The sequence below is a fragment of the Juglans microcarpa x Juglans regia genome, chromosome 6S (genome assembly GCF_004785595.1).
Source record: "Juglans microcarpa x Juglans regia isolate MS1-56 chromosome 6S, Jm3101_v1.0, whole genome shotgun sequence".
Classification (NCBI taxonomy): domain Eukaryota; kingdom Viridiplantae; phylum Streptophyta; class Magnoliopsida; order Fagales; family Juglandaceae; genus Juglans; species Juglans microcarpa x Juglans regia.
The window spans coordinates 16,020,745-16,033,932 of record NC_054605.1 but is presented as its reverse complement, the minus strand read 5'-3'; the positions used below and the strand labels follow the sequence as shown (position 1 = coordinate 16,033,932).

Genomic DNA, 13,188 nt, shown 5'->3' with positions numbered 1-13,188 from the left:
AAAATTTCAATATACAAACTGACATGACTTGATACTGTAAGTGAAATTGTAAAACTACTTTTATTATATTATATAAAGGCACGTCAATTTGTAAGTTTACTTTTATGGGATCTTTTTATAGTTGTAGTACTTCTATTATTTTAATATTGTCGGGTGTTGTTGACTTATTAGTTTCGGGAAAGGTATTTCCTAAAGCCAATTGTTCTTCCTATTGTAGTAGTGTTACCTACTTAGGGTATAAAAATAGCTATCATTAAACTGAAACATATTTCGTAAAGCCAACATAACCCAACAAAGAAAAGACTTGTAACACTGTTACACATCCACAATATTCTTCACTATGTTGATGTATAGGATACTTCAAATTAAATGTAAAATTTCTTAAAATGGTCCTGCATCCCACGTCCACAATGATAATTACCCATCTCTCTACTTAAAAAGACAGTTTTTGCTTGGTCACTAGGTAGATACTAAGCTTTTCAGGCACACAATTTCACATCATTCGATGTGTATGGCTTCATTGTGAAAGCTGAAAAGTTTTCAGATCTCTTATTTCAAAGAGGGATTAGGGAAATATGGTACACATAAAATATGAGCAGAATATACACATACATTACCTATAACAGCTGTCTGAAGTCTTCTTACAACAATTTAAGACAGATCTGTACAGAAAATGCCTGAAACTGATCTTCCCTCCAGTGCCTGATGCTGCAAAATTGAACTTTTGAAAGTTCCAGTTTCTGATCGATGGATTCAGTTGCACCAGAACACATGCAGGAAAAAAGATAAGGTGATAGATGATAGAACTTCCATCAAGTCATTGGATATGGAGAGATAGGCTTCCTCTTGCACTGAATACTACTTGTTTTGCAGGGCCAGCAGCCATTTGGTTGAATTGCAAAATTATGTCCAAGAAGAAAGCCACTGGATTACAATACACCAAACCAAAGTAAATGAAATATAACACAGTGTACAACAACATATTGTTGAACATGAAAGGTGTTACCCAAGAGTGAGATTTCGTTTTTCTTTTTATAAAGGTAGTTTTTATTTAAGAACAAAAGGGTGTTATCCAAGTACACAGCGAGTAGTCAAGAGATACACCTAAACATGAAAGGTCAAAAGAATAAGAAAGTCCTGGGAACTAGAAATAGAGAAAGAAAAACAATTATGAGCCAACATGATAAAGAGTATTTAGAAAGGTCTTGGAAAAAGAGTGAGAAGTGAAGAGAATGTAACCGATATGATACCGAAGCCAAGTTTGACAAAGAAGTTCAATTGGACTTAATTGATTGCATCTCTTGTTGAGAGCGTGGTGGAACAACCCCTTCCCGCAAAGAGGCCCAAAAATGGGTACCCAAAGGACTCCAAATGGATACACCTCCTCATAGGGTAGAGGTGGGGATTTGTTGGGATCCGCCTATCAGGTGGTTACTATAGAGGCGGTTTTAGATTCCCACCAAGAATAATAGTAGGAAGATGTAATAATTGGTAAACCGACATCGCTAAGAAGTGAAATAGGAAGGAGGTGCAACTTTATGGGGGTGGTAGTGTGGCTTTTATTGCGTGTGAGACTTGGAAAACAAAGCTTTGGCTAGTGTGTGAACAAGAGTTAGAACACCATAGGGTGTATTAGGGTCTTGGTTTTGAGTTTTATAATTTGAAAGTCTTTAACCTATATTGTCGCTGATGGATTTGTTGTGGATGCAAACAATTGGTAGAACAAAGTAAAACTTTGTGACACTAGCTATTTTTTTTGTCATGCATGTTTTCTACAACAAAGTCATCCAGACGTTAATTTTCCACACTGCTGATGCACATGACTCACTTCTTTATGAATATAGATTAGTATCACTTCCAATCAATTTGTGGGTTTATACTTGACAATACCGGAATACAATTTTTCATCAAATAATTCCACCTTCATGCTCAGGATCCAATTGATAACCTTAAAAAGATATCTCGTATCCTACCTGTGTACTGGGGCACTGCACTTAACGTTCACTAAGATACTTTTCTCTTCAGAAAAAAAGGACACACCTTGCTATACCACGGTTGTGACAAAGAAACACTCGGAATGGATGCCGGTAGGTCCTTGTTTGCCATGTATAGCAGATTTGAGCACATTGTATTGCTCAGTCACAGAATTATATAGCACTTTTGTGTATGTCTCTTTAGCCTGCTAAAGTGAACAACCAGCTCATTTAGAATCACTCACGAGGAATCATATATATAATGCGCAGAAATTTTTTTAGAAACTAATAAGAACCTTAACAAGTGAAGATACTGTCTACACATAGCAATAACAGAACATTAACTTCTCTAGAGCTTATTGTAATTCTTTTCCGAGCTGAATACTCTGTTCAGATCAGATCTGAACAAGAAAATTTTTTTCTCATCAGCAACTATTCATCATCCCACACCCCACATCCTATGAAAAACACCCATACACCCTATGAAAAACACCCCCATACCCTATGAAAAGCTATAGGTGTGGGGTGTGTGATGTGAACAGTTGTTGATTTGTAGCAAAACTCAGCATCAAAAGGGACAGTACAGGAAAATTTCAGAAATTATATTAGTAATCAGGCATGTGAAATACCACCATTCCAAGTGGAACAAACCTCTTCAGGGTTTTCACAGACAGCAGCAATTTCAGAGAAGTTGATGCCTGGTGCCACTGATAAGCCAACCCCATGAAAGGAGATCACTCTTTCCTCTCCAATTTCTTTTTCTATCTGAGGAGAATTTATTGTTCACAAGAGAGGAAAATAAGGAAAAAGAGAGAATGCACAGTCAGAGATGAGGACACACGGGGTGGAGGCGGCATCATGTCATGACACAATAATGCTAATGGGTATATATGCCCAGGAGTACCAGAATGTTCTGCAAGCCTTCTCATATTGTCCACTGAAGAAACATCAAAGGGTGCCTGACCCCCTTATATCAGTACAAAAGAATTTAACGACATCAAGAGCTACTAGTGCTTCCACAATGAAACTAGCATTGAATTACATAGTACTTTTATCTCAATATTTCTTAAATAATAAAGGCAAGAGAAACAAATCACAATGAAACTAGGATTGAATAGCATGGTACTCTCAATATTTTTTAAATAATAAAGGCATGAGAAACAAATCGACAAAAAGATATAAATTGAAAGAGAGAAGAAGAAGAAACTTACCGGATACCATTCTTTTGAGTGAAGATCTGGTCGATCCCTACCACCACTTGGTGCAATCCATATTATTTGTGATCCACCCCTGAATCAGAAAGGAGCTAAGTGAAAAAAGACAAGAATGGAGATTGTTTAAAGCCATACAAAAGAGCAGGTATACATTAAACGTCTCAGGCATTCGACCAATGTAATAACTTCCTCGTCTTCTACAGAATATAGAACCTAAAATCCTGAAACTTTGAGTAGATACAAGAAATATGCTTATTCCTGCACATATGCAAACACAAACCCGTTGGCATGTACTTGACTATCACTAAATAGGGAACCCCACTCGAGGATTTTAAGCCAAAACTCCCTAGAAATAAACCATCTAACCTTCTTAGACTTTCACAAGCTCTGCCCTTGAAGTCCAGCATCTCCCATCAACTTCAACTTGCATGTTTTAAATCACAAAAGTATGTGCATCTTAAACTTGAAACGTAGAGAGTGAACTGTGGTCTCTAAGATCCAAGTACGGAGTGTTATGTTGAAATTGGGTCTAAAATATGGAAATGAAAGTTGAGAGCTCCTACAAAAACAGTACAGCGGTTCTTTTCAAACAATTTTTTGCAAGTAATGAATTGCAGTAAAAATGCAAAAAGGAACACCCTCCTATTGTACAAGAAGTGCACAAGAGCAACACCCAAAAGCACAAAGAGTATTTCAAACTTGATTCTTAAAACATTCCCTGCTGCTACAAATCCATGTGGTAGAAGGCCAAGTTGCCATCTTTTGCCATCAATTTCACTACAGTACCTGCTGCTCTAGCTAATTGTCCACCCTTTCCATGTGTCTATGTTATGTATGGCCATGCCTAAGGACAAATCGGTACTCCTAACAGAATAGGTGGAAGGCAAACAAAACAAACTGACACATTTTGCCATCCTTGACTTTCATCAGACATCCAAAGAGGGACTCCACCGATCAAGTTCTATGCAGATCATCCGATCAATACCACTCTAATAAACGTTACACAATTCCTTTCCTAAGGTTCAAGGAAAAGGCAGAAAACAAAAACTTGAATAGAAAAAGACCAAAAAAAAAGTTATAAGATAAAAAGGTCCACCCTATTAAGAATCAAACAAATGAATATAAAAGATAAAGGCAAAAGTAAACATGATGATAAGAAAGAAGAACTGACTACCGATAGTATTTTATTCTTTATTTCCGGACATTATATAGCCAAGATTTTAACAGACGCAGAGAGAGAGAGAGAAAGAGAGAGATGTACCTTAACGGTAAAGCCATTTCCTTCAAACTTCGCTTGTTTGCTTTTCTTTTCATCTCAACAAGCTCAGGAGCATCATACATGTGCTTTTTCGAGTACACACAAAGAAGATTCCTAGCAAAATGCAAAAAGGATGGCATCATTTGTCATTGAAATTTGACTGGTCATATAGGAGCTTAAGCACAATATGATATATCGAAAAACTTCAGAATCACCTTCCCATGCTGAAGGGCTTGCAAAGAGGATCTATCAGAACTCTATCCCCTGCTACATAGGTCTGCAGCACATCAAGTATAATTTTGTAATGCTAACATTTCCAGATGCACAAAAAATAGCATCTTTCTTATTATAGACTCTGCAATTGAAAGGGATAAAAAGTAAAAGTTTCACCATGCTCTCAGCAATATGTGGGTATGTTGCTTCAAGTAACAATGCAATGATAGCTGGGTCTGCTTCAGTTTGGTGGTTTGACATCAAGACAATATTGTGACCCTACAATCAATCATGTGATATATTTATTGATCAAAACGGTTATCTTTGACCAAGAAGTATTTGAGATCATAAATTGGCAAGCATAAACAGACTAACAGTGCTTAGAACAATAAGAAGTTACTTATAAAAAAAAAAAAAAAAAGAACAATAAGAAGAAAATAAGACAGGCCATCAAACAAATTATTTACCATCTCCTATTTCTTTACTGATCACTTGAATAGGCATTGATCAGTCAGTATGCCCTTTGAAAAATAAATTAAAGCAAATACAGCACCTGCTAATTGCATCACAAAACTACCTATAAACGAAAAGAAGCAAATGCTGAACATAGGCACCTGCTGAAGCTTCTCTTCCATCTCATAGAAGAGGGAAATGTTGCCAACATATGAAGTTCTGCATCAAAGACTAAGGTCAGTGATAAATTAAAATATGAGGGAAGTTACATATTGTGAACCAATGAATGTCTTTCAATATGTATAGATTGCAAGACATAAAATGATGTACAGCCTTATTCCTCCAGTGCAGAGCTAACAAGTAGCCATCCTCTAATGTTACATGTGTTCACATATGACTGCCACAAACTCTGAAATCCATAATCACTGTCCCAGTGATGAGATAGATCATAGAGGAAGGGGTGGGACAGGTGATAAAAAAAAATACATACAAATTGAACACAAGCTCAGTGAAATGATAGTGTGATTTGAAGTTTGGTAAAATTTTCAGCTTGGTGGATGAAAAAGGAAAACGATGAGCAGCCTTATTCCTCTGTACCCTAAATCTATCTGGTTAGCTAGCACATATCGATGCAACGATGACAATGATAAACAAATAACAAACATTAAAAAAACAAATAAAATCAAATAGGCCCATAGAGGATATGGCCTCATTTGGATAGTGAAAATGTTTTATCTCATCCATCTCATCATTACAACTTTTCCAAATTCTCACACAAAATATAATAAACAATTCAACTTTTCAAATCCCAAAACAATAATAATATTAAAAAAATAATATTCTAACAATATTTTATTCAACTTTCATCTCAACTCATCTCATCTCAACTCACTATCCAAACGGCACCTAAAGAGGAGGTTGTCAAATGCATGACTAATTACTTGACCATATAAAACCTAAGCATACAAAATAATAACTCATCAGTGCTATTACCCAAGTAACAAGTGCAAATTAAGATCTTTGCAACACTTAAAATAACTTCAAATGACTAATATCAAGTCTTAGATTATTACGCTTAAAACTGCAAAAAACGCATATTCATTATGGAAGGCATTCATCAAACTATAGCAATGACAGACTTTACATGTGAACGTGTGTCGAAGACATAAAACAAGTCAAGTTGTTAAGTTTCAGGCACAAGATCTGTCAGTTCAACTAGATGAAGATGGGCATGTATAGATGCATACCTGAAATCAACTAAAGGACGAATATAGTTTTGACCAAATAAGTAGTAGTCAAAAGGCTCTTGCAGTGCTTTGTGATATGGTGAGAAGTCAAAAGGTTCCTGAAAAATTACTGTAATATTTTATATGAAGCTCATTCATATCTACCATATGCAGACGGTAGATACAAATAATTTTCGAAGCTATATAAACATAATGATAGAATAAATATAGTAAAATATTGCCTCAACATCGAAAAACATGCGATCTAGCACAACAGTCATATTTGACAACACTATCTCATCAGCCCTTGGATTTCCACTTTGGAAAACCTAAAAGATTAGAACATGTGAATTATTATATATATAATCATTATTATTTTATCTGATAAATACAGTGATACACATCCAGCGAGTCTTGAGCTCATGACTTCACCTTACACTTGCGCTTACAAAGGGAGAAAGTGAATAGACCTCACTGGTACAACATGCAAATTACAATGATGGAAGACAGATATATTCCAGAAGCAATTTCTGACTAATTAAATTTATAAAATAAATTATATTATTAATCACCAGGGCCATTTGATAGCTTATGTGATTTCACAAGACCACCATATCTCACTGGCTGATTCTTTACACAACTGAAAAATTGTATACATATATGCATAAGCATTTTACTTAAAGGTAAAGGAAAAGAAGAAAATTAAAACGACTAATGACTCTCAAACATATATGATTATATGCGGTAAAACATGATTTTAGGAATATTTGTTTACCGTATTTTTATAATTGTGATACAATATTTCCATCCCCAAAGCAACATTTGAAGGCAGTCTTCCTGCTTCTCTTTCCTTCTTGATTCCTGCCAGCAGCTCTGTGGATAAAAGAGAAGATACCAGTCATGTAAATAAAGATGAGGAGAACAGTAAATTACTTACGAAAATCTTAAACAAATAAAGATGAGGAGACCAGTAGATTTAGAAATAAAAAACAAGATATTAGAAACCACTTCAATCATCTATTAATGAGAGGATTGTGGAAAGGTTCCTTTGAGCTTCAGCAAGCCTTGCTGCTTGCCATCAAGCATTTGACTATGGCCTGCCTGCCCAAATCAACTAAACCAAGGACAAAGGAGCTGCCTTCCAAGCTACTTGATTACCTCTTCAATCAAATCTCGATCCCAACCAGGAAGGAAATCATTGTCAAACCCAAAAAGTAAGTAAGGCAAATCTCTGCAACCCTAACAATGATTTGCCTTGTTCAGTAGCAAATCTAAAAAAATATGGCAATTTCCAGATAGCAACAATTGTCCGGCAATGCAACAATAAATGATTAACTGATTCACAATTTTTTTAAGTAAATCTTCATCAACAAAGTTGCATTTAAAAGTAGTCAAGGATGCTGCAACCATCAAAAACTACATCATATCACATGTGCGGTTGGTTCTTTACTTCTTTATTCAAGGTACATCTTCTGCGAGTGCATGCTATGATATATGCACTTGTATGACAAAGGCCTACTTATATAGTCTAACAATTTAATACAACTAAATTTACTTTCACCTTGGAAAGAAAACAAAAACTTTTGGTTCTAGTTTCTCCAATTTTCGGAGCATACTAATTTTGGATTTTTTATCGTATTGTTTGGTTTATTAGAAAGTATGTTGTGTCATTAGGAGCCCATGATATTTACAGCTAAGCTGGATAATGAACAACTAATCCCATCAAGAGAAGTCGTCTAGGAAACAATAGACAGTATGGATTTGAGCATATATGATAACAAATAATTGAAAGATAAACACGCCATCCAAAAGAGTTTATGATTAGAGATAATTGCTGTCTTTGTACAATGACAGTGACAGTGCATTTATTCAGTAAAGTTTCTTTTTTTGCAATAAGAATATTAAGAAATATCATATTTAAGCAAGACCAATTAATTCACTTATGGGTACAAACCAATTAATTATCGTCTTTGTTATCATTTAAGAACAGTATAATACTTCACCAAAAGACCAGCAGTCTCGCCACTATTTAACTCTTTCTTAAAGTAAACTTATTTCCCCCAAACCCTAAATTGTCACCAAATAAAACTTCTTCCCTCCATAACCTAAATTGTCAATAAGAACATGCATTGAATACGAGTAGCATAAAAAAGTACTGGTTTCTTCACTTTTTTAATAATTGTAATTGGTCCTATAGTAAGTAGTGTTTACACACTGGCTTATAAGCAACAAAACTCAGATCATTCTGGCAGAAGTCAAGATTCAATAAAACAACCTTGTCAGTTTATTCCCAGGCCCTATTGCCAGGTGCTACAGTTACAGAAATAGGTCCAAAATTTTCAAAGTACAACTATATTACAGTATCTTCAAGGTTTTTTTTATGATCCATGATGAAAAGTCGATTATATGCAATACGACAAAGTGTTTGATTCGGAGTGGTTTGGTTTCAAAGATGAGTTGAGATGGTTTGTGAATAGTAGAATAAAAGTTGAATTATTTATTATATTTTGTATGGAAATTTGAGAAAGTTATTTTGGGATTTGAAAAAGTTGAATTGTTTATTATATTTTGTGTGAAAATTTGAAAAAGTTGTAATGATGAGATGAGATGAGTTGAGGTGAGTTTTGAATGCAAACGGGGGGTAAATGTGGCAATTCCATCCCCTCTAGGGCTCGTTTGTTTTCAGAGATGAGGTGAGATGAGATTAAAGTTAAAAAATTAAATAAAATATTGTTAGAATATATTTTTTAATATTATTTTTGTTTTGGGATTTGAAAAAGTTGAATTATTTATTTTATTTTGTTTGAAAATTTGGGAAAGATGTAATGATGAGGTGAGATGAGATGAGATGTTTTCTGAAAACAAACAAGGCCCTAACCACGTGTAGATTTCCTCACCCTCTTAGACCCTGCAGAATATTCCCACAAATGGAATTGCATCCCAAAAACCTTGAAAGATTATCTCCATCAAAAGGTCATTTTGAAACTCTCTCACAAGCATGCCCAACAAGTAAAATCCAAGCAGAATACTAGAGACTAATGATTCACAAGATGTCCCTCTTACCCTGGCAGCTTCAGTCAACCAACAGACTAACAACTGGAACCATGTGTAGAGTCCTCTCCCCCTTTTAGACCCAGCAGGATATTCACAGAAGTGGAATTCCACCCCAGAACCTTCACAAAAAATATCCCTACAAAATTTCATGTCAAAACTCTCTCTCAGTCGACACGCATGCACAACAAGTGAAATCCAAGCAGAATTCCAGAAACCAATGGCTCACAACACATCCCCTTACCCTAACAGCTTCAGTCAACCAACAGACTAACAACTCTCTCATTCCCTATATATCTAAGTAAAAATCCATATGGAAGTCAAAACCATTGACTCAAAAAATCCCATCCTTTTAAAATCACAGATTTAATACTCGAATAATGTCCCTTCTTACCAGACAACTCACTGTAGAGAAGTAAAGGATTAAGTGATATTGGAGTGAAAACGAAATAACTTGGTTTGAGTGAATAGATGATTATCATAATCATAGTCATGTTTATAGTTATAGTAAACAAATAAATTCTAGAAAGCACCAAAGGGGGCATAGATATAGTGTATATAAAGTACAAAAAGGGTAACTTCCACAAATCTGTTCCTTCCCACATTTTGTCCTCTCTCTCTCTCTCTCTATGGGGGGGGGGGGGGGGGGGGTGGTTGGGGTTTTAATGCACCATGACTATTATGTTGGAAGTATATCATAGAAACCAATAAGCAGAGGAGCTACAACATGGAGCTTTTGATACAAAATATGTACATATTGACTAACATATTCCGGATTTTAATCACAGAGGCTCAATTTGGGCATCAAGTAAAAGACTAATAGAAAGAGAATAAATAACTCAATTACAATTCTCAAATCTACATGGCTACAAACGGCAGAGACAAGAATCAATTCTTGCCTAATACAAAATCCGGCTTGTGGAGGTGAATCTCTCTTAGCATTTAAGGATTGATTTGGATACATAAAATCAAATTATCTCATCTCATATAATCATTACAATTTTTCTAAACTCACACAAAATATAGTAAACAATTCAACTTTTTCAAATTTCAAAACAAAAATTATATTATAACAATATTTTATTCAACTTTCAACAGAACATCTCATCTCATCTCATCTGAAGTATATAACCAAACAAGACCTAAGTTATTATTTTTTTCATATGTAAACGACAATATTAGTTTAATCTATTTTAGCATTTATATTAGTTTAATCTATTTTTGTTTGGGTGTGGGATGAGACACAAAATTCTCATCTCATCATTACACATTTTTCAAATCCTCATACAAAATATAATAAACAATTCAATTTTTTCAAATCCCAACACAATAATAATACTAAAACATAATATTTTAAACACAAAAACAAAACACAAAATTCTCATCTCACTCCCAAACCTGCTATTCATTCTATCCCTTTCCTCGAAATTTATCGGCCAAAAAAACATAAAACAGAGTGAAAGTATGACTTGGCAGAAGATTCAAAATATATATTGATCAGATAGAGTATAAATAACTTCATGTGGGTCCAGATATATAATCTCCTGCCCTTCTTTGCTACTCTTACTCGGCAGCGAATTAAAATCCTGAATGCGAAGCACGGAAGAAAATTAATATGCTCGCCATCTTTAGCATGGATACCATCATACCAATATGTGCACTAAAATGGAGGGGAGAAAGAGATCTGAAATTCTGGATTGCACAACGTCTGCTATTTCGCCCAAAAATGCCGAATTTTCAGAACTTCGTTTTCCACTTTATCTCCTTCACATATTATTTTCAGCAAGTAAACTCAGCAAACAGTGAATGTAGCAGAATATTCCAAGAGCATTGGCCCACACCACACACTATAATTTTTTTTTTTTTTAATTTTTTTTATTTTATTACTCTTAGAGCATTCCTATTGAGTTCCTTAAAATTATTTTTTTCCTATAATTTGAGAAAAAATTTAGGGAATACTCTCAAAACCTCCCTCTATCCGAATCCCTATTTTAGAGAAAAGGTTTAGAGAATGAATAGTGATTCCCCATATTTAGGAAATTACTATTCATTCTCTAAATCATTTTTATCAATATTTTATTCATTTCAATTAAATTAATTCTTCTTCTAATCATCTACACTTTCTTTCATACTCATATTTATTATAGTTTTAAATAATAGTTTTAAAAATAATTTAAATAATTACGAAAATATAAAAAAAAAATTATTAAAAATATTTTAAATTTTTTATTTAAAATATTCACTAGAGTAATAATTCAAAATATATAAAAAAAAAATATTGAGTAGCTATATTTGTAAATGAAAGTGAGAGAAAAAAATAATAAAAAATTATTATTTTAATAAAATAGGAAATGGATAGAGAATGAGATGTAAAAAATTTTTGAAAGATGAGTAAAATTTAAAAATAAATTTTAAAAAATATACTTTTTAGCTAAATCATAAGGAATTTTATAAGGATTCTAATGTAAATGCTCTTAAAAAGAAAATTATTCGTATCAATCGATAGCTGCAGCACAAGGTAAAGAAATAAAAAATAAATAAATAAATTTGTGTGGTATGCTGCAACTATACGCTAATGCGTAAAATTGTTCATTCTAAAATATTTTACTCATCATTTTTGTACCAGAGAAAAAAATTTAAAAGAAAATTATTCATAAGAATTTTTCATATTCAAAACGCAAAGCATGGTTTTCTCTATCCTTCCCCGACAACAATCTCGCAGAAACCACGGGAAAGACGCAAAACGTCAGAACAAACAACAAAGAAACCGGTCCGAAACCGAACCTTCTTCAGAGCTGGCATCGAGAAAGGTGCGCGAGAGGCTTGGCTCGTTCGTCCTCTCTCCGTGATAAGACGCCACATTCTTGTCAGCATACTCCTTGTCCCGAACCATCTCCGCCATTAATGTCACACTCGGAGAGTGAGAAGGATACGGAAAAAGCGACCTCTGCGCACCGAATCGCACAGAGGCCGAACAAAGCCGAGAATAAGCATAAAAAGAAAATGAAGATGAAGAAATGGATAAAGAAATCCTATGTGTGGTTGCTGTGGAGACGAAGAATGTGGAGGATGAAGTAGCAGAGAGGATAAACATATTTTAAACTATTTATTTATGGGAATTTTTCATTTTTTTTCCTGTTTCTATGGGAAACGCCAAACAGAAAGACGGACAGAGAGAGTGTCGCATGCTATCGGTCCTAAGGCGGCGTGGGGCTGAGAGCTTTTACACCAGCGACTGTGAAGAGAGATGAATTAGGATTATTTAAATTACAATAATGTTTGTATGCCTTCTCTTTGCTCTCTCATTTTAATAGTATATGTATTGATTTTTTTATTATTTTTTATACTTACTGATTAAAAAACTGATTATTAATATATTAATATTTTTTAAAAATATTTATAGATGTTAAAAAATGTGAAAATTAAAAATTAAAAAAATAAATTTTACCTAACGATCATTATTAGGTGGCAGCCTAGCATCACTCTAAAAATAATTTGAAAAAATTATTATTAATCACCTGAATTTAATTATTGAAAAATAATTTATACAAATCTTAAATAGACAAGTCATACACAAATATTTATAAAAAAATAAATTTCATCTTAAAAGAACGTAAAAAGATTATTCTTTTTCAATGAAATTCACTTTTTATAAAAGATTTACACGAAACTTTTCTATTATAGATTTGTACTTAATATTACTCTTAATTATTTATTTTAAACTCGCTCTTAGTTTTATTTTTAAAATAATAATTAGCATCACATAAAATTAAAATATTAGTCAATAACTTAAGTAATCT

General features: G+C 33.7%; 1 protein-coding gene across 1 annotated transcript; it reads right to left on the bottom strand.

The window, feature by feature from the left end:
* Positions 1-1,861: 1,861 nt before the first annotated feature.
* LOC121236657 (glycerol-3-phosphate acyltransferase ATS12, chloroplastic) lies at positions 1,862-12,482 on the bottom strand. The gene is given in 14 exon segments (XM_041133092.1): positions 1,862-1,921; positions 2,041-2,091; positions 2,093-2,179; positions 2,625-2,738; positions 2,813-2,932; positions 3,185-3,263; positions 4,449-4,559; positions 4,661-4,722; positions 4,836-4,937; positions 5,273-5,330; positions 6,359-6,456; positions 6,580-6,666; positions 7,113-7,210; positions 12,173-12,482. Coding segments are annotated over 14 exon segments (1,437 nt in total).
* Between the last annotated feature and the right edge of the window lie 706 nt (positions 12,483-13,188).